The sequence below is a fragment of the Bactrocera oleae genome, chromosome 3 (assembly GCF_042242935.1).
Source record: "Bactrocera oleae isolate idBacOlea1 chromosome 3, idBacOlea1, whole genome shotgun sequence".
Lineage (NCBI taxonomy): Eukaryota > Metazoa > Arthropoda > Insecta > Diptera > Tephritidae > Bactrocera > Bactrocera oleae.
The window spans coordinates 50,531,776-50,558,351 of NC_091537.1; the positions used below are offsets into that span (position 1 = coordinate 50,531,776).

The following is a 26,576-nucleotide window of genomic DNA, read 5'->3' on the forward strand; positions in this document are numbered from 1 at the left end:
CTGGAAATATGTACCAAGTAAGCAAAATCCTGCAGACATTGTTTCACGTGACTGCGGTGCTCAAGATGTTGAAGGTACAATTTGGTTCTCTGGCCTAGAGTTTCTAATGAAAAAATCGTCAGAATTGCCTGTAAGCAAGAAGGAAGCTAACATTAAAATCCACGACATGGAACCACGAAAAGGAATCAAACTCAAGTGTAGGCAGCAACGAAAGGGTGCTGAGCGACGCGAATGACGGAAAAATGGGGTCGAGTGAGCCCCACATCTCCATGAGGCGACAGAGGTCGCAAGAGGGGGAATCCTCCCTCGGCAAGAAGCCTCGGGTCGGAGCTGAGTAGGTGTTAAGCGGTGTGTACGACGATGTGTGGAAGCGGGTAGCGGCTGCTATCTCCGCTGTCTTTATGAAGGTGGTCAGGGGAAGCCTTGGACCACCCCCAAGATGTGAAAGTGTTGCGTGGAACCTCGGCATACAGAAACTTATAAGGTGTGCCGACGAATGGTCGGCATTTCTTTATAAGAAGGAGGTAGCCAGGGTGGGGGAAGTTTGGAAGGGAGCAAGGCTCGAGGCGGTGGTCAAATCGGATCTCCCAATGCGACCTTGGGCTTGTATCTGGCTTCCGGCCGAACTCACTACCCCGAGCGGTACTGCAATCCATGTGTTCCCACCCAAGACTGGAGGGTGGTTAGACTGGATAGGACCTAGGAACCATATCGGCAAGCGCTGATACTTCCAAACAAATAGTCCCTCGCTCCTCTCAGCATTTAAAAAGGAGTCATAAGCTATGGCTTCGAGAGGTCGTTCTTAGGATACTAGATACTAGAGTGGGAAAGATACCCACCCAAAAATGGTTATCGACCCTATCCTCTCGGACGCGGTGAGCACGGGGCGGATCGTCAGGTGATGATGGATCCATCTTCAGTCTCGAGCGTCTGTTCGAGGAGGCGGAGGTCGATAGTACGGATGATGGTGCGGAACTCGCACTGGCAGAAAGCCATAAACTCTTGAAGCATTGTTTTGTTAAAGATTTACTATATATATAATATATAATAGGGCTGCCGGATTGTGCAGCATACACAGTTCCAGTTTGAGTGTTGTCGTGTTAAGTGCAAATGAGACATAAGCAAGAAGTTATAAACTCGATTAACGAGCAATAAGTATTAAGTTGTTGGAATTATAAATAAAGAAAGTGTATAGCCATTAAATTGGGACTTTTATTTAACAATCCAGTGATCGAACCCAATAGTGAGTTACAAGGTAGACGAGTAGGTAGAGAATGGTTAGGAAATGGATAAGTTTAATGATCTGAAGATTTTACAACTAAAAAAAAAAGTTGGAGCAACGTGATTTGACAATAAATGGAGTAAAGGCCGGCTTACAGTCAAGTTTACGAGAGGCTATGGAAGCAGAAAACGTTAATGTTGACAAATATGTGTTTTAATTAGAATTGGAGGAAGAAAAAACGAGAATACAAGAAAAGGAAGAGACTCAATGTTCAACAGAGGTTGTTTTGGCTACAACATCGCAAATGTCAGCGCAAATTTCCCAGATGTCAGCGCAGATAGAGACTGCAGGTTTGCAGTGAAAGATGCACGTATACCAGCAACAGTGTCCTCACAGTTGAAAGAGGAGGAAGCGTATGTACCAGTACAAGGGCTCTCACAGTCAGAAAAGCAAAAAAGCTTGTATAACAGCACAAGGGTTCTTACAAGAGCAGGAAGCGTGTATACCAGCACAGGTGTCCTCTAAATTGGAAGAACAGGATAAAATTAAACCTGAAACGGATGACTCTTTGCAAGAAGGTCCTGAATTGGAAAGTGTAATGCATAGTATGGAGTTGAACCAATGTACAACGAGTGCGGCTGCTAGCATCGAGTATGGAAAAGCGAAAATGGGCAACCCTTCCGAGTTCTTATGGTTGTTCCAAAGCTTAGAATTCCTGAAGTTCTTAACGTGCAGTACAAATGTCCAAGTGGAGGGCACTTGAGAATCACAAGAACCTTGGAGAAATTGAAGCAGAGGTTTTATTGGACAGGCTGTCGTCAATCATCTATAGAGAGGATTGCGAAATATGCAAAGTGCGTTGTAGCTAAAGGATCAAGAACCAGGAGTCATGCCCAGATGAAACAGTACTATTCGGATGCGCCAGAGCAAATGAGCAAATTCGAGTGGATGAAGATGGTCCATTTCACACCAATAGTTTAGGAAATAGTCATTTTTTGGTAAGCAAAAACCAAATAGACAAAATTATACACAATTCCTAATCAAAAGGCTGAACCATTGGCGAACACATTCATCAACAAGTAAGTAACGAGATTCGGTGTTCCAATGGATTTACGTTGTGATCAAGAATGGAATCTCGAGTCAGCTTTAAGTCAAGGGATGTATCAGAAATTGAGTATCCGGAAAACGGATGGAATCAACTCAAGGAAGAGAAAGACGGCTACAGAAGTTAACACCAGCTTAGAAGACGAAATGGAGGGAATATAAGCTCTGTATTTGGTACCGTAAATATGTCTAATCGGAACAGTCAGACTTCGGTGGAGGGCAGTGTGATGATAGAACAAAATCGAATCGACGATAAATTGCCAGAAGCAACTAGTTAGCGAATTGCCCGAATGTTCTAGAAGCGATGTTTTGTTAAAAAGCTACTATATAAGGGCTGTCAAACTGTGCAGCAAAAGCAAGAAGTTGTTAGCTCGAATAACGAGCAATAAGTGTTAGGTTGTTGGAACTAGAAATAAAGATAGTGATCGAACTCAAGAGTGAGTTATAGGTAAACGATTTATCGAGAAATCCGTCACAATATGTTTGTTGTTAATTACTATTAAATAAAATTAAAGGACCGCGGGAAGTGTTTCGAACATTAAGTGACGATACAATCAATTTTTGAAACGTTTTGCTCGTCTTCAGTCATTGGTGTTTTATCCACAGCGCACAACTATGGTGTCCATAATATTTAAAAGCAGGATTTGTAACAACCATATACATATCGTAGTTTGCTTCTGCTGCCTAAAATTAAAATCATTTAAAATGCATTCTTGATAACTACCGGCAGGAAAGACATGCAGAGTTTGTGGACTACCTAGACAAACTATTTCACAACAACAGCAAGACACGTTTTGCCCCAAAAATTTGTGAATAAATTCACGGTGCAACTACATTCACACACTCGTCTTATTTAACTGCTTGCACGAGGGTGATTCTCATACAAACAACGCCCAATAATAAACAATTCTTCATTACACATAAGATTTTTTTTTTGTTATACTTTATGTCAAAATACAAATACGTATTTCATTATTTCAGCAGACTTTGTGCTTCAATATACTCTGTATAGAGATTTCCGACTTACCAGCTGACTTTAATCCGTTTACATTGGTCAAAGTATGATATTTCAATGAAACTAACTGGACTAGTTTTTATTCAAAGTTATAAAATTATAAAAATGGTTTACCGATGTATATGATTGGAGTTGCTCTAAGCCTCATATCCCCAATATAATCAATTCCGATCATCTGGTTGACGTTTGCCACATCAACTCAATATATTACATGTATGTATCTCATTTGAAGATGCTTTAATTATAATTTTAGTTGTCGCGAAGTACTTGTAAAAGATGGCACTTAAATTAAATTAGTCTATGACCTATAACATAACTTAATAAAATACCAAATTTGATTGTATTCTCGATTTCGTAGAATATCAATCGTGAAAGTACGATATTTCCCCGGCTTTAATTCTTGCAAGTTGCAAAAGTATAAATCAGTTACAGCCGAACTTACTGCTTGTTTATAATTTCGTTTATAGCAAAAGTTACTGATTTTGAAATAAATGCATTAAAATATTTTCGCTACTTAAATTAACAAAAAAAAGTTTACGTTTTATTATTTTAAATGAATTAATTAGAATTTAAAGGAATTTATTAAAGAAAATGTCCTTATACTTAACATTGCATAAATCAATACAATGCTACCTAACGCTGCATATCCACAGGAAATGCACATTGCTTACCATCTACCAAATACATTGCCATTGAGGTTGGAAATATTCTTATGCGGTGCATTTGCTATCACGAAATATTCATTCTCGGAATGGCCTTGGGTAGGTATGTTGGTATGTAGCTGATATAGCGCTTGTTTGAGCTCTAGAACTGTTTAAAATTTTATGAGCATGATAAAAATTTATGTTGAGGATGAAAAAAGTAGACATCTCCTTTTTTATACAAATGTATGTTTTGGAAAAATAAGATTTTATATTGTTAGACTTAAAAAAATTTTGCAAAAAGAAATGCAGAAAAACTAGATTCGAGTTGCTGGACTCTTTTTGCCCGTGTGAATGCAATGAGCGACACCAAAAGAGAACTTGAAAAAAATGAGGGTCAAAAGAGTCCTAATGTAAAAGCACACTTAGGAATATGAGAAAGAGAAGTATCCACGATTTTGTTACACAGAAAACTTTACATCGATTATTATGGTTTCGATACTTTCCGTAAAACTCAAATAACTTCTTTCTTTTCCACACACGCTTCCGGTCAGAGCACATGCAAATTGTATATGGTAATTTTGGCTTCTTTTAAATATTTTTTATTGTGATTAATGATACAATTTACTCAATGCCAAATGCTATGATTTATTAACGGGAACCAATGTTCTGTCATTATAAATCGAACCATAAAATAATTTATGAGAAGAACGTACTTCAAAGTCTCGACTATATCGCACCAATTTTTTAATCTTTAGTTTTTATATTTATAATCGGCTATAGTTGTAGTTCGTCGTTGTGAAGGTCTTCTACCAAATTTGAAAGTTAAACTGAAAAATTTATAGTGGAATTGTATGTTCAACTTTCTTATCCATTGTAGAATGTAAAAAATGAGGACAATCAACTCCAGCCAATGTGTTAAAATACCTAAGGGGATAAAAGCTTCGGTTAAAGCGCGTATAGTAAAAATAACTGGAGCTCGAGGTTGTTTAGTCCGAAGCTTTAAACATCTTGCCTTGGACATGTATATGGTTGATAAACGTACTTTAAAAGTAGAAAAATGGTTTGGAGCGAAAAAGGAGCTGGCGTCTGTTCGTACTGTTTGCAGTCATATTGAAAACATGATAAAAGGTAAACTAGCAAAAATTATGAGTATATATTGTATCTTATTTATTCTTCTAAGGTGTGACGTATGGATTCCAATATAAAATGCGTGCAGTTTATGCTCATTTCCCAATTAACTGTGTAACTTCGGAAAACAACACTGTAATCGAAATTCGAAATTTTCTTGGCGAAAAATATATTCGTCGTGTACAAATGGCTCCTGGGGTGACTGTAGTTAATTCCACTGCACAGAAGGACGAATTAATTGTAGAAGGTAATGATATTGAGGCTGTTTCTGGCTCAGCTGCATTGATTCAACAGTCAACCACAGTTAAAAACAAGGACATCCGTAAATTTTTGGATGGCCTATATGTATCTGAAAAAACTACTGTTGTGAAAAAAGAAGATTAAATACACATAAAATAAAGGTAGCACAATAATCAAAAAATGTTTTTTTTTTATCGTATTGACCTGCTACAATTCTTTAACTGGTTTTAAGATATTGGTCTTTTTCGGTAATGCCATAAAAACTGGCAACACCGCTGTTTGCAGTGCTGATTTTATGCTGGCTTGAAACTGTTGGAAACTGCGAAATTGAAAATTTGTATTTTCAAACAAAAATTAGCAAGATGGTAAAAATGATCGATTTCTATTAGAAAGGTACAAAAAGAGAACGAATCGTGTAAAGAAAAAAATTTATTAATTGCGAACTAAGTCAACGGATTATTCCAAGAAAGCCTTAGTGCGCTTGTGGCAATCTGTTTCTACCATATCCTATAAAATTCAAAAAATCCACATATAACTAAAGAATATTAAAATTATATTTAACATTAAATAATCTTAAATATTGCACTAAAGCAATTTTTGCACTATATAATGTAAAATAAATGTGTATAAAGTGTTAGTGAATATAAAAGTGTAAAATTGATTTTAAATTGAAAAATACGTACTTTAAATTGTTAAAATTTCCAACTGTAAACGCAAATATCTCGAAAACTATAAAGTTTTCGGCGTCTGCATCTATCTATATTATTGATCTGAGGGATCTCCTCTATCCGTCCACACTCTAAATCCTGGGACGGTATTCTAAAGTTTGCCCGGTTGTAATGCTAAAGAAGCATAGCTCCAATACTCTTGTTTTAATGGTATTGTAGGCAGTTATAACCTAACTCAAGATCAATGCAATTTTTTAAATCTTACAAAATGTATGATACCATTTATGTCTACAACGTGAGACATGATTCAAGACTTAATCAATGGGCAAAACCAACTGCTGAATGCCTTAAACACATATTTGAAAAAGTGTTACTGTCAAGTTGTCTAATTTGCTCTATGAATTAATACCAACACACCAGTTTGGGTTTCCTGCATTGTACGGTAGATCAAGACTTAATCAATGGGCAAAACCAACTGCTGAATGCCTTAAACACATATTTGAAAAAGTGTTACTGTCAAGTTGTCTAATTTGCTCTATGAATTAATACCAACACACCAGTTTGGGTTTCCTGCATTGTACGGTAGATCAAGTAAATATAAATAAAGGAGGAAAGTAAGTTCTGTATTTTTTTTTGATGTCGGTGTTCGACATGATGCGTCATGGAGGCCTTTTATATAAAAGTAAAACATTATTACCTTTACCTTTATCATACCCTTATTTAAAAAAACAGGAAATTTGCTGTTAAAGCATAGATATGGGCTGGTAGACCTCAGGGCAGTATGCTTTCGCAAATTAATAACTTCAGAACGAAATAAACCATCTCCGTTCTGGTATATTTTAAGGTACATGTATTTATACATGTTTTAAGCATAAACAGTAAAATTGTAAGTAAATATCTAGTTATACGAGATCTCTGACGCACGTAGGTCGATTTTAAGAATTTTGTTAGTCAAAAATATTACACCATATTTTTTTTCTTTTCTTGGCTAAATTATATTATTTGGTTGTTGTTGTAACAGTTATCTAATCCCCGCTTGAGTGGTAAGTTTCTGTTTGGTTGTCGTCGAAGTCATCTAACGGGAGTCCCAGGAAACGAGCTCTGTCGACGTGATTGGACCATAGGGAAATGGTGTTAGATGAGTGGGGTTCGTTGAGCATGCAAAGAGGCGGTTAGTGTCACGTGGAGACTCATTGCATGTAGGAGATATATTTGGTATGTCGGGGTCGATTCTGGATAAGTAGGAGTTTAACCTGCTACAGTATCCAGAACAAAGTTGAGCAAAGGTCACTCTAGATTCTCGTGGCAACTCGAGCTCTACGTCTGCGATGGGTGGTGGTTTGACTCCAAGTACGCCATTCACTGAGAGGGAATCGCTGAAGGTGTTAATAGCTCCACTGTGAATGGCGGTCTGTGCATGTCTAAAGTTCGTTGCGTCCGAAGTCTGGTCGCCGTACTATCCAATGTCGTTGACGTAATCAAGGAAGGACCTCTTGATATTCCTAGGAGGCCGTTCCGCTTCAAGCAGACGACTGCAGGGGTGATTTTTACGAAAACATCCCAGCGAAAATTGCTTGGAGAGGAGCTCTTTACGTTCCTTAACCGGAAGCATACGGGCGTCAATGGTGGTTGGGGAAGTTTCGAGATGTAGAAAGCGGGGAGCGGACACCGCCCTGCGGAACCCCTGTTTAATTCTTCTAAATTTGGAGTTTTGACCTCGAAACTGTACGGATGAATGCCGACCGCTCAGGTAGTTCATAGACCATCGCTTCAGCCCTGAAGGGAGCGTGGATTGTTCTAGGTCCTCAAGTAGCGTTGTGTGATTGACTGTGTCAAAAGCTTTTGATAAGTCCAACGCTACGAGAATCGTCCTCTCGCAGGGGGCTTCTGGTTTAGGCCATGAACTATCTGGGCGTTTATGGCGCTAAGTGCTGTGCACTTTCAGAAGCCATGTTGATGGTCTGCTAGACTCAGGTGGTGAGAAAATGTCGGGAGTAGCAAGGCCTCAAGTGTCTTCACTACTGGAAAAAGGAGAGTTATCGGACGATAAGACTCCCCTTTGTTGGCGGGTTTCCCAGGTTTCAGTAGTGGGACCACTCTTCCGACTTTCCACACATTGGATATTTGAAGAGTGGACATCGACAAGTTGAGGACCTTGGTGAGGTAGCTTACTCCCGTCGAGCCTAGATGTTTTAGCATCAGCACATTTTTGATGGCACTCTGATCATCCCCATCGGTGAAAGTAAGTGGTGCGCAGTCTTTTAGCATTTTGCGCAGCCGTCGGGTAACACATCGTTCGCCTTGTTCGTCGAAGGGTGCAGTGTAAACTGCCGGCTAAAATAGCTCGCGCACTTCTTCGGGTCCGAGAAGGCATGTCCACCGAATTGAATTTCAACTCGGTCGTCATGTTTCCTCGGATTAGACAAAGCCTTGACAGTAGTCCAAAGCTTACTCACACCGGTAAAGAGGTTGCAGGACTTTAAATGCTCTATCCATTTTGTCCGCTTAAGCTGGTTTACCATTTGCTGAATCTCCAAATTTATACCGACCCAAATAGGGTTAGATCGCCGAAATTACAGGCCTTGGCCGGATAAAATATAGGTCAATTCCGGTAACGTAGAACCGGCTGTTGTGGGAATTGTTTTATTTGTAGTATGTATGTATGTATCTAAGTATGTTTTATTAAGCAAAAACGAGAATAAATTAACAAAAATTAAGAATTTTACCATATATTTGTTATATAAGTAGTTATAACATTTTTTTGTATGTATTTATTTCAAAATAATATATAATGTGGTACAAATAATTAATTGGTTTATTAATTCTTTTCTGTTACTTTTTCCTTGAGTTTGTAGTGTGGTGTTTGGTGCGTGAACTATGTCGCCCAAACTGAAAGTAGAGCGCATTTCTTCAGTCCTCCTTCGTATAGTCCTCTCACTACAATTCGATCGTTCCATATAACCCATTCATAAGCTTTAAGAAATACAGCTTTCTTTCTGTGAGCTTTGGACCATTTTTCTGCAAATCTTTTATTATCAGGTGTGTCACCATAACAGGCCAAAAAGAAGTTTTGTAAATAATTTATTTTTCATCCAAATAAACCAGATTTTGAAGCTGAATTGTATCATAAAGATAACGTCGGGTCACTATTTTTACGCCAGATGTATCTAAAGCTAAACAATTTGCACTTTATAAAATTGTAAAGAAAAATTGTATTTTATTTTTTTTTGACTTCCAATCTTAAAAAACCTTTAAGTCGGACATCCGCAGCCATCCGCACTTAAAATCTCTGTCTTAAGCTAGACTTATATGTAAAAAAATTTAAAACAAAAAAAAAAATTATTAGGAAAGAGAAGGCGATAATATAACTAAATTATATTTGAACAAGAAAATTAACAAAAAAAAAATATTTGCTTGCATATCCTCAATACAAAAACATTTGAAATTAGAAAATCTTTTTTTTTTTTAAATTTTTACACTAGGTGTGCCCCTAAATAATAGCGCTAGTGTGTTGGCAAAACTTTATATTAAAGTAGGGAAAGTACCGCCGTGATTTTATCCATTTAAGGATACACTGTTATTAGAAAGAAATTCTTTCTGAATTTTATTAAGATTTCTTATATATTGACCGAAAGATATTGTATAAAGTGAACCAGAAGTTCTTAAATATTTATGTTCAGTATATGGGTGCTAAGAGAAGTGTTGTCCTGCTGTTACCCATTTTTGGCACGAGTTTTACTTCGATTTCCACAATTTTTGGGCGTAAGATGAAATACCTTGAGGGCAGTATTTGTACAAAGTTTTATTCTGATAACTTTATGTCGTTAATGATGTTTGATTTATATACTGTAAATTGAAAGTATCAGATGGAGCTAAAAAGTTTGCTATATGGGAAGCACGCGTGGTTGTCTTTCGATTTCGCCCATTTCCACAATGTCTAAATTTGGGTAACACCACACACCATTAGGTTGAAACTGGGCAAGTAGTTCCTAAAATATGAGATTTCATCTAAAAGTAGGCGAAGACACGCACATTGTCCAATTGTTACATCAGCTCCTATAAAGCCCTTATCTACCATCTTGGTTGTGAAAATTATTGCTTGTAAAGAGGTGATAAAATTACTTCTTCTCATCAAGTTTGGTTGATATATCTTTACCTGTTGGTAAGTTATATGCATTTAATTATTTACGGGAGGAAATTGTTTTTTAGCCCACTATTACTATTGCGATCTCCTGTACAGTAAGTGTACCAAGTTTCACAATATCAAAATTTTTACTTAAGGTATTACTTGCACGCACAGACGGACGGACGGACGGACAGCGTCATTCGGAATTCAATTCGTCTCGTCATCCTGATCAATTATATACACATAAATACATATTTTTATAATTTCTGTATGATTTATCAAACAAAAATCTGTTTTCGTTAACTTTTTAAATTTTCCTGCATTTTTGAAGAATTTGAATTTGAAGAGAACAGTTGATAGTGGTACCAGAGGCTTAGCTTATAGGAATGTTGTTGTTCTGCACAGAAAAATTCAAATTTCACACGCCATGCACATCTGCACTGAGGTGCAGAACAACAACTGTCAATTAAGTACACATTTTTCTGAAGCATGAAAAATTTACACAGGTATTTTCGGCATTACGCATTCAAAAAATTAACATACATACATATTTGAATATGTAGTTTAAGAGGTGAAACTTAACAAGTGTAGTAGTGAATTGGTTACCTCCGTCTTGTAGGGATAGTTCACTTTGAAACAAATGAAATATTTTTTTCCGATGATTCTATATTAGTAGTACCAACAATTTTTAAAATATTAGGCAAAGTAAAAAGTTCGTTCGGTTTTTTATTGATTTTTCAAAAGATGATAACTTTGTGTACATTTGTCCGATTTAAGCAAATATGGGCCATTTTGTTCGTAACCTTGTTGCCAACGAGATGCCAACTTCAATATACCCCTCTCGTAGAAAACTGCGTCCCTATTGCCAAAAAACTCGGAGAGCCAATTTTCACAGACCTCTCTTGAGGCCAACTTCTTACCATTAAGTGCGTTCGCCATGGACAGGAAAAAATAGTAATCACATGGTGCCAGGTCCGGACTATAAGGTGGGTGCATTAGAACCTCCCATCCGAGCTCCAGGAGCTTCTGGCGAGTCACCAAAGACGTGTGTGGCTTGGCGTTGTCCTGATGGAACACAATTCGGCCTCAAAGATGGCCTCTTCTGGATGAGTGCTGCCTTCAAGCAGTCCAGTTGTTGGCAGTAGAGGGCCGAATTGAGCGTTTGGCCATAGGGGTTCCTTGCCCATCCCACCAAACACACAGCAAAGCCTTCCTGGCCGTCAATCAGGTCTTGGCCACCATCTGGGCCGCTTCCCCGAGCTTTGACTTGCATCATATACCTGATGCTGACCCCATTTACACGGACAATCGGTGGACGAACCGGCGAAAATCTGCCCTCCAGCATTGTCTCCGTTTTGTCCATCGATATGTCAACCCCCACACCTAAACCCCAACTATTTACAATTTCTAAAAATTGTCCTCCCGCCCGCTCTAACTCCAATCGCGATCGACCTTCAACCAGAAGAAGAAGGTCGTCCGCATATGCACAACATTTACAAAGGGGCTCGAGCTGTCCAAGCAGAGAGTCCATCATGAAGTTCCAAATATATGGACCGCAGATGGATCCCTGCGGGCAGCCACGAACCACTCCGATCTCCACACTCCCATTCATTCCGGCTAGAGAGGATTTTCTGTCCGAAAAGTAACTCCGCCAAAGAGTAATTTCCGGATAGCCAAGCTCCTCCAGCCGTTGCAACACTTGATCCCAGCTTAGGTAATCAGGGGGCATTTGATTACCTAAGCTGGGACATATTTGTTGACATTCTCCCTAACAGCACCCTGAAAATAGAACCACGCATCCTCTACACTGCGTCCTTTCCTGAACCCATACTGTCTATCCGACCACATACCCCGCGTTAGCTCCTGAAGCCGTTCCACCATAACTCTTTTCAGCACTTTTCCAAGTACTGGAAGGAGACTAATGCCCCGATAAGAGCGAGGATCACTCCTGATCTTATCAAGAGACTTCAGGAGAGTAACAACCCTAGCAATCTTCCACTCACGTGGAAAATAACCCTCTCACACGCACTTGTCATAAATGGCCTCCAAGTATTCCGGAATAAACTTCCACAAGCTTTTACACATCTCTCCGTTCAAACCATCAAAACCTGGGGACCGTTTAGACCTGACCAGGCCAAAGGCGTACCCTAACTCACCATCATCTAATGGAGGGACAGATACCTCTTGTGCTTGAGGTACCTGAACCTCCGCCCTAGGAAAGAACGCTCCTAACAAAGCACCCGCACACTCCCTCCACGTTGATCACACAGTATCACCAACGCGAAGAGAGGTGATGTCCTCCCTCTTACGACCCCGGCAGATCCTATAGACCTGACCCTACGGGTCGTCCCTATTTTCCCCTACAAAATTCCTCCACTCCTGTTCTTTAATTTTGACCAACATATCCTTATATTCCCTAACCGCACAAATAAATTCATGCCTAAGCTGGGACAGCCTGTCAGAATCGGACCGTCGAGCGCGTTGAAACTTTCGCCTCAATCGCCTGACAGTGCTCCTCTTCAAGGTTAACTCTCGCGTCCACCACTTTATTTTCCTAACCATAAAACTTTCACACTTTCTAAGAGCGTATCATTTACCCGCCACACTACCTCATAAAGACGAGCAATCTGCTCATCAACCCCCAAGTCCTCAAACACTCTAAGCGGTATACCTAATACCGCTTCCCTAACAGATCGTCCATATTGGTTCCAGTCGATACCAGAGGTACGCCATCGCCGCAATGGACTCTTATACAGCGAGGGAGGGGATTTGGGAGTAACCACAATTTGGATCAAATTATGATCACTCAATCCCCACCCTCCCTTAACCTCCCATCTAGCTACGAACGCCCTATCTGCTGCCTGATTCATAAGCGTCACGTCAATGTCACTCACGCCCCCAGGCCCATCAAACGTGTACCATTCACTCGGCTCATTCACAATGTGAAGGTTTTTAGCCACCACCCATTCACTTAATGCCTCGCCTCGACTGTGGCTTTCATATCCAGACGAATGCCGGGATACCTTACTAAGCCACATCGAAGACGAGGCATTCGCATCCAGCCCTAGGATAAATGGGCTACTACTCGCAAGTAGTAGTAGCTTATCCATGTAGCCCCCCTCCCCCTATATCGCGACACCTACACCCAGTTGTGAGGAATCCACAACTACACAATCGTAGTTGGGATCACTCACAACAATTGCAGCATTAGCCCCAAGCTCCGTGAAGACCTTGAAACTACCAGGAAGACCCCGAACCACACCATTGGTGGCGTAGGGCTTCTGGAGTAAGGCAATGCCGCATCTCCCCTCAGCCATACACCCCACCAATTCACACATTACGGCATACGCCCCCTGGCAGTTTAACTGTATAATATCCCCATCAGTGCCTGGCGAGGGCGCGCTCAACAATGCCACAGTATATCGGGCAGACAGCGGACATCATAAGATGCAGTTGCGGCAATGGAGTGCATTGACGCAACTGGCAGCTCTGTAGCCTTCCTGACCGCACCTCCGGCAGACATCTGATTTGGCCCTACACACAGCCACTTTATGGTCGAAACTCATACACCGGAAGCAGCCAGCAACGGGGCTATTCGGTCGCACCCGGAAGGAGAACCACTTGATGTAGCACCTACCTGCCTCCAAGAGGGCGGACGACATTGGTGCTACCATCAGGGGCCACCTTCCAGGGACGACTGACCATCCTCACATCTGACCTCAGGGACGCCGGGCTGAAATCCTGAAGGTTCAGCCGGAGTAACTCTTCCATGAATTCATCATTTGAGATCTCCGTGTGAACCCCCTGGACTACAACCCAAGGACCCAACTTCCGGTTGACAGTCACGTCCAAATCCACCTCCCCGAATTTCGCGTTTGTCGCCACTTTCTCCCTCTCTAAAACAGAGGGAGTGCGGATAACGGCCCCACCACCCTTAATAGGCCTAACTTCGTGAATCCTTACTCCCAGAGAAGGACCCACCTCTTTAACTACTTTCTGTATGACTTCCTTAGAGGAAGTTGCGGGCCCCTTACTCCTGACCAAAACAGACCAGGCCTCAACAGCCTTCGGCGCCACCGGTGCAATCCCCTCCAGTTCAGGTGGGGGCGGAGGCATCGGTGCCGATGGAGCCGGCATTGACCTGCTCGATGGCGAGGAGTGTCCCCCACAGCCGCCTCTAAGGGCGTCAACTTGACCACGAAGATGGGCATTCTCGGTTACAACCGTCATCAGAAGTGCCTCGTACTTCGAGGCAAGCTCCATCAGCGCCTTCGCAGTCCCTATAGCGAAATTTTCGGCCCCAAAAACTACTTCGCTAAGCGCGAAATCTTTTTTATGGCCGCGACATGGCTCACCGCGCCACCCCCGGCAATAATAGCGCTCCCTTTAGCAGAGTCATCTCTGCCCGCACTAAACTTGCTCGCGCTCGCCTTATTTGCGCCCGTCTTTGTCGCGCCCGCGTCACCACGCACCAGACCAACTTCACCAGCGCCCGATTTCTGCGCGCCCACATAAGCGCTTGCAAGGCACTTTTCACACTCGCCCGACTTTGCATGGTGAACAGCCACTTTTTCAGCGGTGTCACCTTTACCGCAACCGCTACAACTACCGCTCCAGCCCTCTTCACCCCCCGTTTCTTCCGCCGACCCCAAACGCGCCTTTTGCCATGACGGGGACCTTACCGATGGCCCCGCCGTCTCGTCTCCCGAAAAGTCGACCGTAATGGTTGATGGCCCCGACTCTTCGCTCCCAGCGAGGGACTTAACCCTCCTCCTCCGTGGTGGAGGCATCTCAACCTTCGGACTTCGCCTTTCGGTAGGCTGATCCGCCAAGCGTACCACTGACGTAGATGGGACTCGTTCAGACTAGACCCCGAAACAGCCGCTCACCACGTACGTGCGACTGAACGCGCTGAAAAAAGTGTCGCAAGCGCAGACCCGCTCTGTATCAGCGACGACCCAAGCGGACGATTAAAGCGTTCTCGCAAGGGTACAGCCCACAACTCCAACCAAATGGTCTGGACAAAGGTCACTCAAATGACCGCCGGACGGAACAAGTCCCCGTAACGGTTGCGAGTCGACCGATGTGGCACTGAACCGAATCGATCCGTGGACTAAACGCACACTACTACGACCGTTTGTCTGCACAGGATTCACTGTCTCCAACACTGGGACAGCCGCCGGTACCTGTTGAGCAATCCTGCTCAGGACTTATTGACACTGACCAACTGGTCGCCAGATGCCCAACACAGCACTCCAAACAAGCAGTCCAGCCTGCAAACAATACCAACAACACAGTACTAAACTGGAACTGTACAAAGAGTCCCACAACAACAACAACCACGTTGCGGTAGTACCTAAAGGTATAGTACACAATATTAAAAATATGTACTTACCGCTATTCAATAAACCCACGCCAAAAAATGTCCAAAAATCGCGAAATTCGTGCCCTAGCACGAAAACCACACACGCGGTCCCGTAACCGAGCAAAAACAATTGCCAACGAATATGCGGACAAAACGAAATTCCAAGGAAATCGCAACAACAATTTCCACACACCCGCCAAGCAACGGTGCCAACTCACTCGCGTAAACAAATACCGCACAAAAGAAAATCGACAAAATCACTAATTAATCGCAACGATGCGCACGCACGTCTATTCCTGTCGGAATCCAAACAACGAATGATAATACTATAGACAATAACGCCATCTCTTAGATAAAAACCGATCGAATTTTTTACTTTACCCAATATCTAATTATACAAAAATTTGTGAAAAAAATGCAGCCAATAGCTTAAGAGAAACAAATTGTATTTTAAAATTAGTTGGGGGTAACACTTCAGTAATGCAGACCATATCCCGGATATCGACGAGATTGACAACAGCTTAACCCTACTCAACACCTTTAACGGTAGTCTAACACAAAGCAATATAACCGGACATCTGAAAAGAACATACATCTTACACTATTGGAATGAGGCCATCACTGTAAACCATAAAGATTTCAACAACGAGGTGAAAACTATATTGAAACCCGGAACAATGCTCATCCAAATGACCCCAATGGAATTGGAGTGCCTCCAAACATTATCATTGGAAGCCCTACAGGCACTAAATACAGGGTGGCTCACGAATCGTGCAACAAAAACAAGCCGTAATAACTTTTATTTTAATCAATTCATACCTTTTTTTTATAGCAAATTTTATTTCATTTTATATTATTAATTATTTTTTAAATTTATGGACCGTAAATGAATGAAAATTATTAAGTGCGGCCTGCAGGGTTGAAGTTGGGATTGCCTCAATTATCGATTTAATGCATTGCTTCAATTCAGTCAGATTTTTGGGGTTTGTTTTGTACACCTCTTGCTTGACATAACCTCATAAAAACAAGCCTGGTGCAGTCAGGTCAGGTGACTTTGGGGGCCAGCGGAAAGTACAATGTCTTGATATTAATTTGTTTGTCTGGCTATGTGTGCAGCTGGTACTAAACGTTATTGAAAGGAATTATGTCTTCGGCGCAGTTCTGGGTAAAAAACTCATTCAACATCTTTAATTAACGGTGCCCATTCACAGTTACTGTTACACCGTTTTCTTAAAAGAGTTATGGCCCGACAATACAACTTGATGAAAATGCGCACCACACAGTGACTCGTTCTGGGTGAAGTTCCGTCTCTTGGATTAACATTATTCTGGATTTGATTCACTCCATATACGGCAATTTTGCTTGTTTGCATTTCCGTTTCAAAAGGGACCTCATCAGACAAAAACAGGCAATTTATCAATTTATTGTCTTTTTCGCCCATTTCAATGATTCTTTGGCAAAATTTCAGGCGAATAGGCAAATTTAGAGGGTTTAACCGGCTTGTTATTTGAACGGAAACAGGTTTAAGACATCATGAATTATCCGTTGTAATGACCGTCTGCTAACTCCAAGTTGCGCCGATAAGTTGCGAGTCGAAACTTTTGGATTTGCCTGAATTGTTTCTTGAACACGAACATACGGATCTCGATGGTACGGTCTACTTGCGATACCTTTAGATTCGGCAAATATGTTTACCAACCTCATAATGGTCCATGGAGAGTGCCGCCAAAATCCCGTCTGAATTTCTTTTTGACGGAAATGATGGACTGCAAAGCAAAGTATCGCTGCACTATCGAAAACCCCTTTTCATTCATTTTTAAAAAATTTAAATTATAACCTGTGAAATAAAAAAAAGTAAGTCGATTATTCACACAGAAAAAAAGTTATTACGGTTTGTTTTTGTAGCACGATTCGTATAAAAAATAGAAAACTATTAGACCAAGTAAACACAGATTCCTCGAACCGCATAGCTATCCGCCATTGTTATAGCAATAGTTGTAATTCGAAAATTCTAAATAAAATCCTACAAATTGAAAAAGATCCGACACAAATCATGAATGAAATAAACAATGTTTTAAAATCCATTCAACCACAATTTAACAACATATCATATTATCAATGCCTACTTGAGGACAGATAGGAATTTCCTGAAGATGAGTTGAGACAGAAAATATTTATTTCAACATAGCAGAATTCATTGCAACACCGTATCAAAATTGCAAAAATGTAGTAATGTTCATTGCAACATTATTAAAGTTCAATAACATAAAGAAATTTGATCTTCCACTCCAACTCTCGGAATCGATCGCTATTAAGAAAGGAAAATATATGAAATAATAGTTCTGCTGATCATTGAATATAAACAAACATCCACTGCAGCTCTCAGAATCGATCGATATTAATAACGCATGAACTGCAAGTTTTGCCGTTGACCCACAGCTAGTTTTGTGTATTGTTAAGATACTATTGTTAGTCACAATTGAGATGTGAATAAAGGAAGTTCCAAACAAAATTAAATCTTTAATTTTATTAACTTATATGAGGAAAACATGAACCAATGAAATACCAATTTTATTCTGGACTAATGAAAATGATTTATGCAGTATGTTTTTCGGTAATGCAGTAAATACTGGCAACACTGCGCAGTTTGCAGAGCTGGCTAATGCCATTGGATGAAACTGTTAAAAACTGCGCATTTGAAAATTCGCATTTTTATACATATAAATGTGCGAAATATTTCTTATTAAGTAATACTCTCATTGACGAATTAGATAGCAAAAATTATCGATTTCTATTAAAAAGGCACAAAAAGAGAATGAATCGTGTAAAGAATTTATTAATTGCGAATAGATTGCAATCTATTTCTACTGTATCCAATACATTTATAAAAAAGTCCACAAATATATTACAACAATAATATAAAAATTATATATACAGTTGGTTTTTTAATTTTGAAAAGTAAGTCAGATAAGTCAAATGTGCTGGAATGAGAATTAAAATCATGACATATACGGCGGAATGGTTCGTTTTGTTCAAAATTTGATTTACAGGATTTTAACAGTAAAGGTCTGAACTGCCACGAAAAGCGGACCGGGATATTAAATTTAATTTCAGACAGCAGAAAAGAACTTCAAACTGTTCCATTCAAGATTTTTACTAAGAATATTATGCCAAGCATTTACCTACGACTAGAAAATGTAGGTAGATTAATAAGTTTTAAACGACTAGTGCATGGAGGTAGACTTACCTTAGAATCCCATCGGAAATGCGCTAAGGTAAAAAAAGCGAAAAGTAAAATTTATTTTTGAACAGACTATAACTTGTCAGAGTGGATTTGGTAGCTAGGGTTCCATACCACAGAGTCATATTCCAATATAGGTCTAACCAAAGTTGTATAAAGTGTTTTAGTAATATACGGATCTCTAAATTCTTTAGACCAACGTTTAACAAAACTGAGGACAGCTTTTGCTTTCAAGACCATGGTATCAATATGAAGACTAAAATTAAGCTTAGGATCCATATTAACTCCCAAATCAACATAGTTAAAAACTTGTTTCAGAATATGGAGTTTTATTACATAAGAAGAGGGGTGCACAGATCTACGGGAAAAGCACATCGTCTTACATTTATTGAGATTCAATGGCAAATCTTTCTATCACACCCTGCAACCAAATTATTTAAGTCTGTTTGCAACAGACACCTTTCCTTAGTTGAAGTGTATGATTTAAAAAGCTTTACGTCGTCAGCGTATAATAAAATTTTTGAGAATTCTATTACTGAAGAGATATTGTTAATAAACAACAAGAACAGAATCGGGCCAAGATGACTACCTTGCGGAACACCTGAAGAAACATTAATTGTACGGAAGGAGTATCCTCAAATATCACTCGTTGTGTTCTATTATAAAGATAACAAGATACCCATTGAAGGAATCTTGTCTGAAAGCCCAGCAGATCAAGTTTATGTATGAGAATCGAGATATTTACTTTATCGAAAGCTTTGGTAAAGTCTGTGTATATAACATCCGTACGCTTATGTGCCATAAAACCCAATGATACATGGTTTACAAATTCAAGCAAGTTTGTTAGAGTCGAATTCCCTTTACGAAATCCATGCTGAGGTGAGGAAATTAACGGAGAAATCGAAAAAGTTATTTAGTCAGTGATGTGCTTCAAAAAGTTTAGGTATAACTGATAGTTTTGCAATATCTCTATAGTTTTCAATGTTGGATCTAAATTCACTTTTATGCAAGGGAATTATAAATGACTGTTTCCATATTGAAGGAAATATACTATGTTTAAGAGAGGAATTAAATATCCTTGTCAAAGGCAAGTAAATATATTTGGCACTATTTTTTAGGAAGAATGAAAGTATCATGTCTGGGGCTGTAACTAAAAGATGGTTTTAACTTATTTAAATTAAGTAGGACCTTTTCTTCAGAAATAATTGGAGCGTTAATTAAAGTACACAGTACGTGCTGATAAGAAAAAGTTTTGAAAGAATAAATAGTTTGACTTGAAAAATTCTGCACACATATTGGATATAATATCCCTGTCACTTGATATGATAGATTTGTATTTCATCGCGGACGGAGATTTGGAAATCCTGCGTTTGGAGTTAACGAAATTATAAAACGATTTTGGATTAATTACACTACTCTTTTTTTTTACTTTATTTAAGTAATTATTATAACATTTTTTCTTTAGATCAAAATATTGTCGACGCAATACGGGATATTTAGAATAATCGACAAGTGAACCGGTTTTAAAAAGCTCGAGTTTTTCAATTTATATAACTCGTTCGAAAACCACGGACTTATACTTTAACTTTTATTAACAAATACTATTGGAACATACTTTTCAAATAATTTCGTAATAATGTTATTAAAATGAGAGACACTCAATTTAATATAACCATTATAATTATGCCATGTTATTGTACAAAGTTCTGTATTTAACTTTTTAAAATTAGCTTTTGCAAAGTTAAACTGAGTACAGAAGCACGAAGTTTGATGATTATTATCCCGTACATTGCCTATGATTTCGACAGATATTTCCAAAGCAGGATGATACGAGTCCTCTGATAGAACAAGAGGATTACTCTGAATAACGGAACACTTTGAAGAGGTATCAACGTATTCTAAATCTAAGCATTTACCATTTATTCGGAATCAAATGAACTTGGTTCAGACCCAACTCGGACATTTTTTCGAAAAACTCTTTAAAACAGTACCGACGGAGGCACACGTTAAATTGAAATCTCCTAATTCGATTATTGAATCTGCATTATTTGCCCTCGAAGTAGCACTATTTATTAAAGAAGCATGTGGCATGTATACAGATAAGTCCGAATGGGGTGGTATATAAGATAGGGTTAAATAAATAAAGCAACTATTAACATAGACTCTAATTCATTTAAATTCAAATGAGTCTGTTCCTGGAACAAGAACATCTTCAGATGGGATAGAGCAGTGTTTTTCAATCTTTTTGATTTCGCGATCCCTTTACAGGTTGAAATATTCTGGCGACCCCCTTGTGTCATAGTAAGTCAAAGAAATAATTTAATTTTAATTAAAAGACTACATACGTTAGGTAATAATTTTTTCCTATTTTGGCCAATTTATCTATTATTCGCGCGGGTCATACTGCATCGGCGACGGCGACGTTGCCACACCGCACGACATGATTGTCGTTGCTGTAACAGCAAGCGTCCCGCGCGCGCGCCCGCAATGTTCTTTTGTTTCAACTCTCATCACTCAGTTAAGCGTAGTCGCCCATGAGTTCATAAAAATATAAAATGGATAAATTTCTCAAAAGATCGCAGCCTTCAACATCTGGTACGAGTATCAATTGCGGTGGTGGTGAATCGAATCCGAAAAAAAAGTAGACATTATGATGACAGTTATTTGAAATACGGGTTCACAGTCGTAAATAATAAACATCAATGTGTAATTTCCGGCGATGTTTTATCACGTAAGAGTATGAAACCGTCAAAGCGTATGCGGCATCTCACAACCAAGTATCAAAAAGAAGCTGATAAGCCGTTGGATTTCTTTGAACGAAAGTTGAAAGCTCTTAGTCAGCAGCAAAATACTATAATTCAGGTAAGTAAGAAAATAATGAAAAAAGCGTGGGGTGCACTATAAATCAGCTCTTAAAAAGCGCCCCACCCTTTTTTCACAATAATACTATTTTTATACTCTCGCAACATGTTGCTACAGAGTATAATAGTTTTGTTCACCTAACGGTTGTTTGTATCACCTAAAACTAATCGAGTTAGATATAGGGTTATATATATAAATGATCAGGATGAAGAGACGAGTTGAAATCCGTGTGACTGTCTGTCCGTCCGTCCGTCTGTCCGTCCGTACAAGCTGTAACTTGGGTAAAAATTGAGATATCTTTATGAAACTTGGTAGACATGTTTCTTGGTACCATGAGACGGTTGGTATTGCAGATGGGCGTAATCGGACCACTGCCACGCCCACAAAACGCCATTAATCAAAAACAAATAAATTGCCATAACTAAGCTCCGCAATAAGATACAAGACTGTTATTTGGTACACAGGATCACATTAGGGAGGGGCATCTGCAGTTAGAATTTTTTTTTTAAAGTAGGCGTGGTCCCGCCTCTAATAGGTTTAATGTGCATATATCCTAAACCGCTAACGCTATTATAACAAAATTCACTGGAAGCAAATGTTTTTAGCACTTCTATTGACGGTGTGAAAGTAGTTGAAATCGGGTGACAACTCCGCCCACTCCCCTTATAACGGTACTGTTAAAAACTACTAAAAGCGTGATAAATCAAGCACTAAACACGCCAGAGACATTAAATTTTATCTCTGGGATGGTATGAGATGACTTTATAGGAACCGCGTTCAAAATTAGACAGTGGGCGTGGCACAGCCCACTTTTAGGTGAAAACCTTATCTTGGGATGTGCTTAACCGATTTAAACCAAATTCGGTGCATGACGTTCTTTTCATATTTCTATGTTATAGTGCGAAAATGGGCGAAATCAGACTACCAGTACGCCTATTTCCCATATAACACCATTTTCAATTCCATCTGATTCTTTCACTTTCGACTATGCCTATCAAGCAACAATGATTATATCTGGGTAAAACTGTGCCTGAATAATACGTTTAAAGTATGCCACCTTGTGACCAAAAATTGTCTAAATTGAACCAAAACTGTTCAAGCCCCTAAGTACTAAATATGTGGTCCCCAGTGCCTATAGTTGACCTTCTACCGAAAATATCAGCCAATCGACAAAGAAATCTCAAACGAGTATACCATTTGACTTTGCGAGAGTATAAAATGTTTGGTTACATCCGAACTTAGCCCTTCCTTACTTGTTTTATACTATATTTTTACTGTTGGAGTTTATTTCTTTGTTATTTGTATACAACTTATGATTATACTTAATTTCGGTGTGCAAAGGTTCCGCGTCCTTAATTTTTATTGACTGTTCACTTGTATATTGTTTGGTTTATTTTCAGGCATCCAGTGTCAACGAGTCAACGTTATTAGCTAGCTACAAAGTCGCATATCGAGTTGCTAAAGCAGGGAAACCACATACAATTGCCGAAAATCTTATTTTGCTAGCGGCACTCGATATGGTTGAAATTATGGTCAGTAAGCAGGAGGCAAACAAATTAAAAAAAATACCACTTTCTGACAATACTATTTCACGCAGAAGAACGATATGGCCAAGGATATTCAAGAACAAGTAGTCGAAAAATTAAAGAATAGCCAACATTTTGCCTTGCAGTTCGATGGATCTACAGATGTTTCCGACTGTGCACAGTTTGTAGTATTTGTGCGCTTTGAAGCAGATGACAGTATTACGAAAGAAATCTTATTTTGCAAAGCACTTCCTGCAAACACTGCTGGCCAGTGTTTGTACGATATGTTTTTAGAAAGCACTTGCGACTACGATATTGATTGGAAAAAATGTATCGCTATTTGTAGCGATGGCGCTAAAGCTATGACTGGCAAAAATAGCGGACTCATTGCAAAATTAAAATCGATAATACCAAAAATATCCTGGACACACTGTTTTCTTCATCGACAGGCTCTTGCTGCTAAGGTAATACCTTCTGATTTAAATGACGTGCTCAAGGAGGTAATAAAAATTGTAAATTCTATCAAAGGTAAAGCTTTGCAAACCCGGCTATTCAGAATCGTTTGTGAAGATATGGGCTCGCTTCATCAAAATCTCCTTTATCACACAGAGATCAGGTGGCTATCAAAAGGAAAGGTATTGACAAGAGTTCTGGAACTGAGAGCTGAATTGTTAATGTTCTTACAAGATGCAAAATCAGAATATGCTTACCGTTTTTCTGACCCTATTTGACTCTTGAAATTAGCATTTTTGGCAGATCTTTTTAGCCACCTAAACAATTTGAACAAGAACCTTCAAGGAAGAGAAGAAAAGATTTTAACAGCTAAAGATAAAGTAGAAGCATTTCACGCAAAACTTCGTTTGTGGTCGACCTCTCTGCAAAACAAAATGTTTGTGTCTTTTCCGTGTGCTCAGAAGATTGTTGAAGATAATGCATCAGACCAAAGTTTTGCAGTATCGGCTCATATTCCTTGCATGATACAAAGCTTGCATAATTTACAAGATAAACTTTTGACATACTTTCCAGACTTGCACTCTGAAGCTGACAATGGGTGTAGATGGATTTTAAGCCCTTTTTTGGACAAATCAATAAATCTGGCTGATGTCAACACAAAAATGAAAGAATGTCTTCTAGAATTAGCTACTGATGGCATGCTTAAAATGGAATTTTATTTGCAAATTGTCGACGTATTTTGGATGAAAAGAAAACACGAATATCCAGAGCTGGCAAGGGAAGCTCTTAAATTATTAGTGCCATTCGCCACTTCATACTGACATTTTCTTCAATGGTAGACATTTAAACTAAAAAGAGAAATAGACTGCAATTAGAAAATGATTAAATTATTAATGTTTCAAAAATAACACCACAATTTGATAAATTAATGAAAAATAAACAAGCATATCTTTCTCATTAAAATTGTGTTTTTGTTGTGTAAGAACCTCGACTTTTTCTTTCAGCTGGCGACCCCCCGAGTAAGGCTTTGCGACCCCCTTAGGGGTCGCGACCCACAGATTGAAAAACACTGGGATAGAGGAATGTACGGCAAATAGAACACCTCCACCGATTCTGTTCAGTCGATCACATCTAAATATTTGAAATTCGCTATTTAAAATCTCATTATCAAAAATGTGAGGTTTTAACCATGTTTCTGTAAATCCAATTATATGGAAATTAAAATTGGAACTGTTTAAATACAAGTCGGTTAATTTTGTATTAAGACCTCTAATATTTTGATAATAAATGCTAAGCGAATTTTTACCAATCAGTTTTTTATATCGGTGGTTGCTTTTGGTAATTTGGCAATGTTTTCCTCAGTTTGACTTTTAAGTTTAGGCTTAAATTCGCTTACAAAAACCACAGGTGGCCAGAATGAACTATCTAAGATCTTTTTGAATGTTTCAAGAGATACGTCTATTTTAAACGATGATATACTTCTATCATAATTGAAGTTAAATTTACGGATATTGATATCATCAATTTTTAAACGTAACAAAATATAGACTTTTTAGGTGGAATAACTACCAAATTTTTAATAGATGCTACTAAGTTATTAGGGGGAGCCTCTGGAATTGTGAGACACTTATTACTATTAGATAGAGCTTTTGGGGAATTGAGCTCTTTGGAAGTTGACGGCTTATCACTTTGAGGGCAAGGAGAAGAGAGGTTTATTAGGTCATTGGGCGGAGACGTTCTTTTCTGTACAGAAGGACTAAGTGTTACTTCATCGGAAGGACGTTTATGCTTAGGAACAGGTTTGGAGGATTGATGAGAATCATTCAGGCACTTAAAAGATTTGAACAATTTTTCGGTGAGGGTTACAAGATCAATTCCGATTTCGTTAAAGCCATTGCGTATCTCCCTATAAACTTTAAATAGATCGATTTTAATAGTTCTAAAATTTAAACAGGACCAACGCAATCCCTTACAGTCGAGAATAGAATCTAAGATTCTACCTATCAGTCCAGCATATTTAATATGGGCATACCCATCACAAAACCAGCATGAAACGTGGCGATCTGACTCGTCCTTACAAGTTACAAGACATACTAAACGACAAGAATGAAGATCAAATAAAAGAGTAAGTAAAACAAAATCTAATAGATATATAATAAATTAGTGTGTTCATAAAATATTAATAATAATAAATTCAATTAAGAACAAACGCAAAAATAATAGCAATTTTTCAAATTTTTTTTTTATCAAAGTTCAAAACCAAGACAGGTTGAAAAAACAATATAGCGAGAGTTTTAGAAGCACTGGAACAACTAAAAAGCTACACGCAACACAGCTATGAATAAAGAAGTAACTGAGATAAATAAAGGGAGAAAATAGAATAAAATAAAACAAAATGAAAAAAAAGCTGACTCGGCACCAAAAATTCGAAAATTTAAGCTTTTTAATAATGCACAAAACTTAAGATCATTTAATACTTAGCTTGCTACTCAGAGTTAAATCACTAAATATTGAATTAAATCACTAAAAAATCAATTAAAGTTTAAATAGTAATAAATAGAAAACTTTTCATTTGACGAGGTATCTTCAAAATTAGGCATAGAATATTGTCTACTGCAACAATGTAATCTCCTAAGAAATAGTTCAGATCAGATTACTAAAGCATATAGCTCCCATACGGTTTCATTTGACGAGGTATCTTCACGAAATTTGGCCTGGATTATTATTAAAGGCAATAAAGCAGACTCCGAAGAAATTGTATAGATCGGATGACTATGGCATAAAGATGCCATATTAACTGAACGATTCGAATAAAGTGCTCGCATGGATAACTTTTTTATTTGACAAGGTATCTTCACGAAATTGGATCGGAATTAAGTTCTTGTAAGGAACCTGTGTATTTGTGAAGGGTATTATAGCTTCGATGCAATCAAAGTTGGGGTTTTTTCTTGTTTTATGTATTATTTTTCATACTTTCACACC

The 26,576-nt window shown here is 38.8% G+C and overlaps 2 protein-coding genes across 2 annotated transcripts; one reads left to right on the forward strand and one right to left on the reverse strand.

Annotated features, from left to right (window-relative positions):
• The first annotated feature begins 4,425 nt into the window (after window positions 1-4,425).
• On the forward strand, window positions 4,426-5,534 carry RpL9 (ribosomal protein L9). Its single transcript, XM_070106611.1, has 3 exons — window positions 4,426-4,557; window positions 4,863-5,113; window positions 5,166-5,534. Exons 2-3 carry the CDS (start codon window positions 4,873-4,875, stop codon window positions 5,495-5,497), a joined length of 573 nt encoding a protein of 190 aa, XP_069962712.1. The 5' UTR covers window positions 4,426-4,557; window positions 4,863-4,872; the 3' UTR covers window positions 5,498-5,534.
• An 8,920-nt stretch (window positions 5,535-14,454) lies between these two features.
• Window positions 14,455-14,937, reverse strand: LOC138856073 (uncharacterized). The gene has a single exon (XM_070106508.1). The coding sequence runs from the start codon at window positions 14,935-14,937 to the stop codon at window positions 14,455-14,457; it is 483 nt and encodes a 160-aa protein (XP_069962609.1).
• Window positions 14,938-26,576: the final 11,639 nt, after the last annotated feature.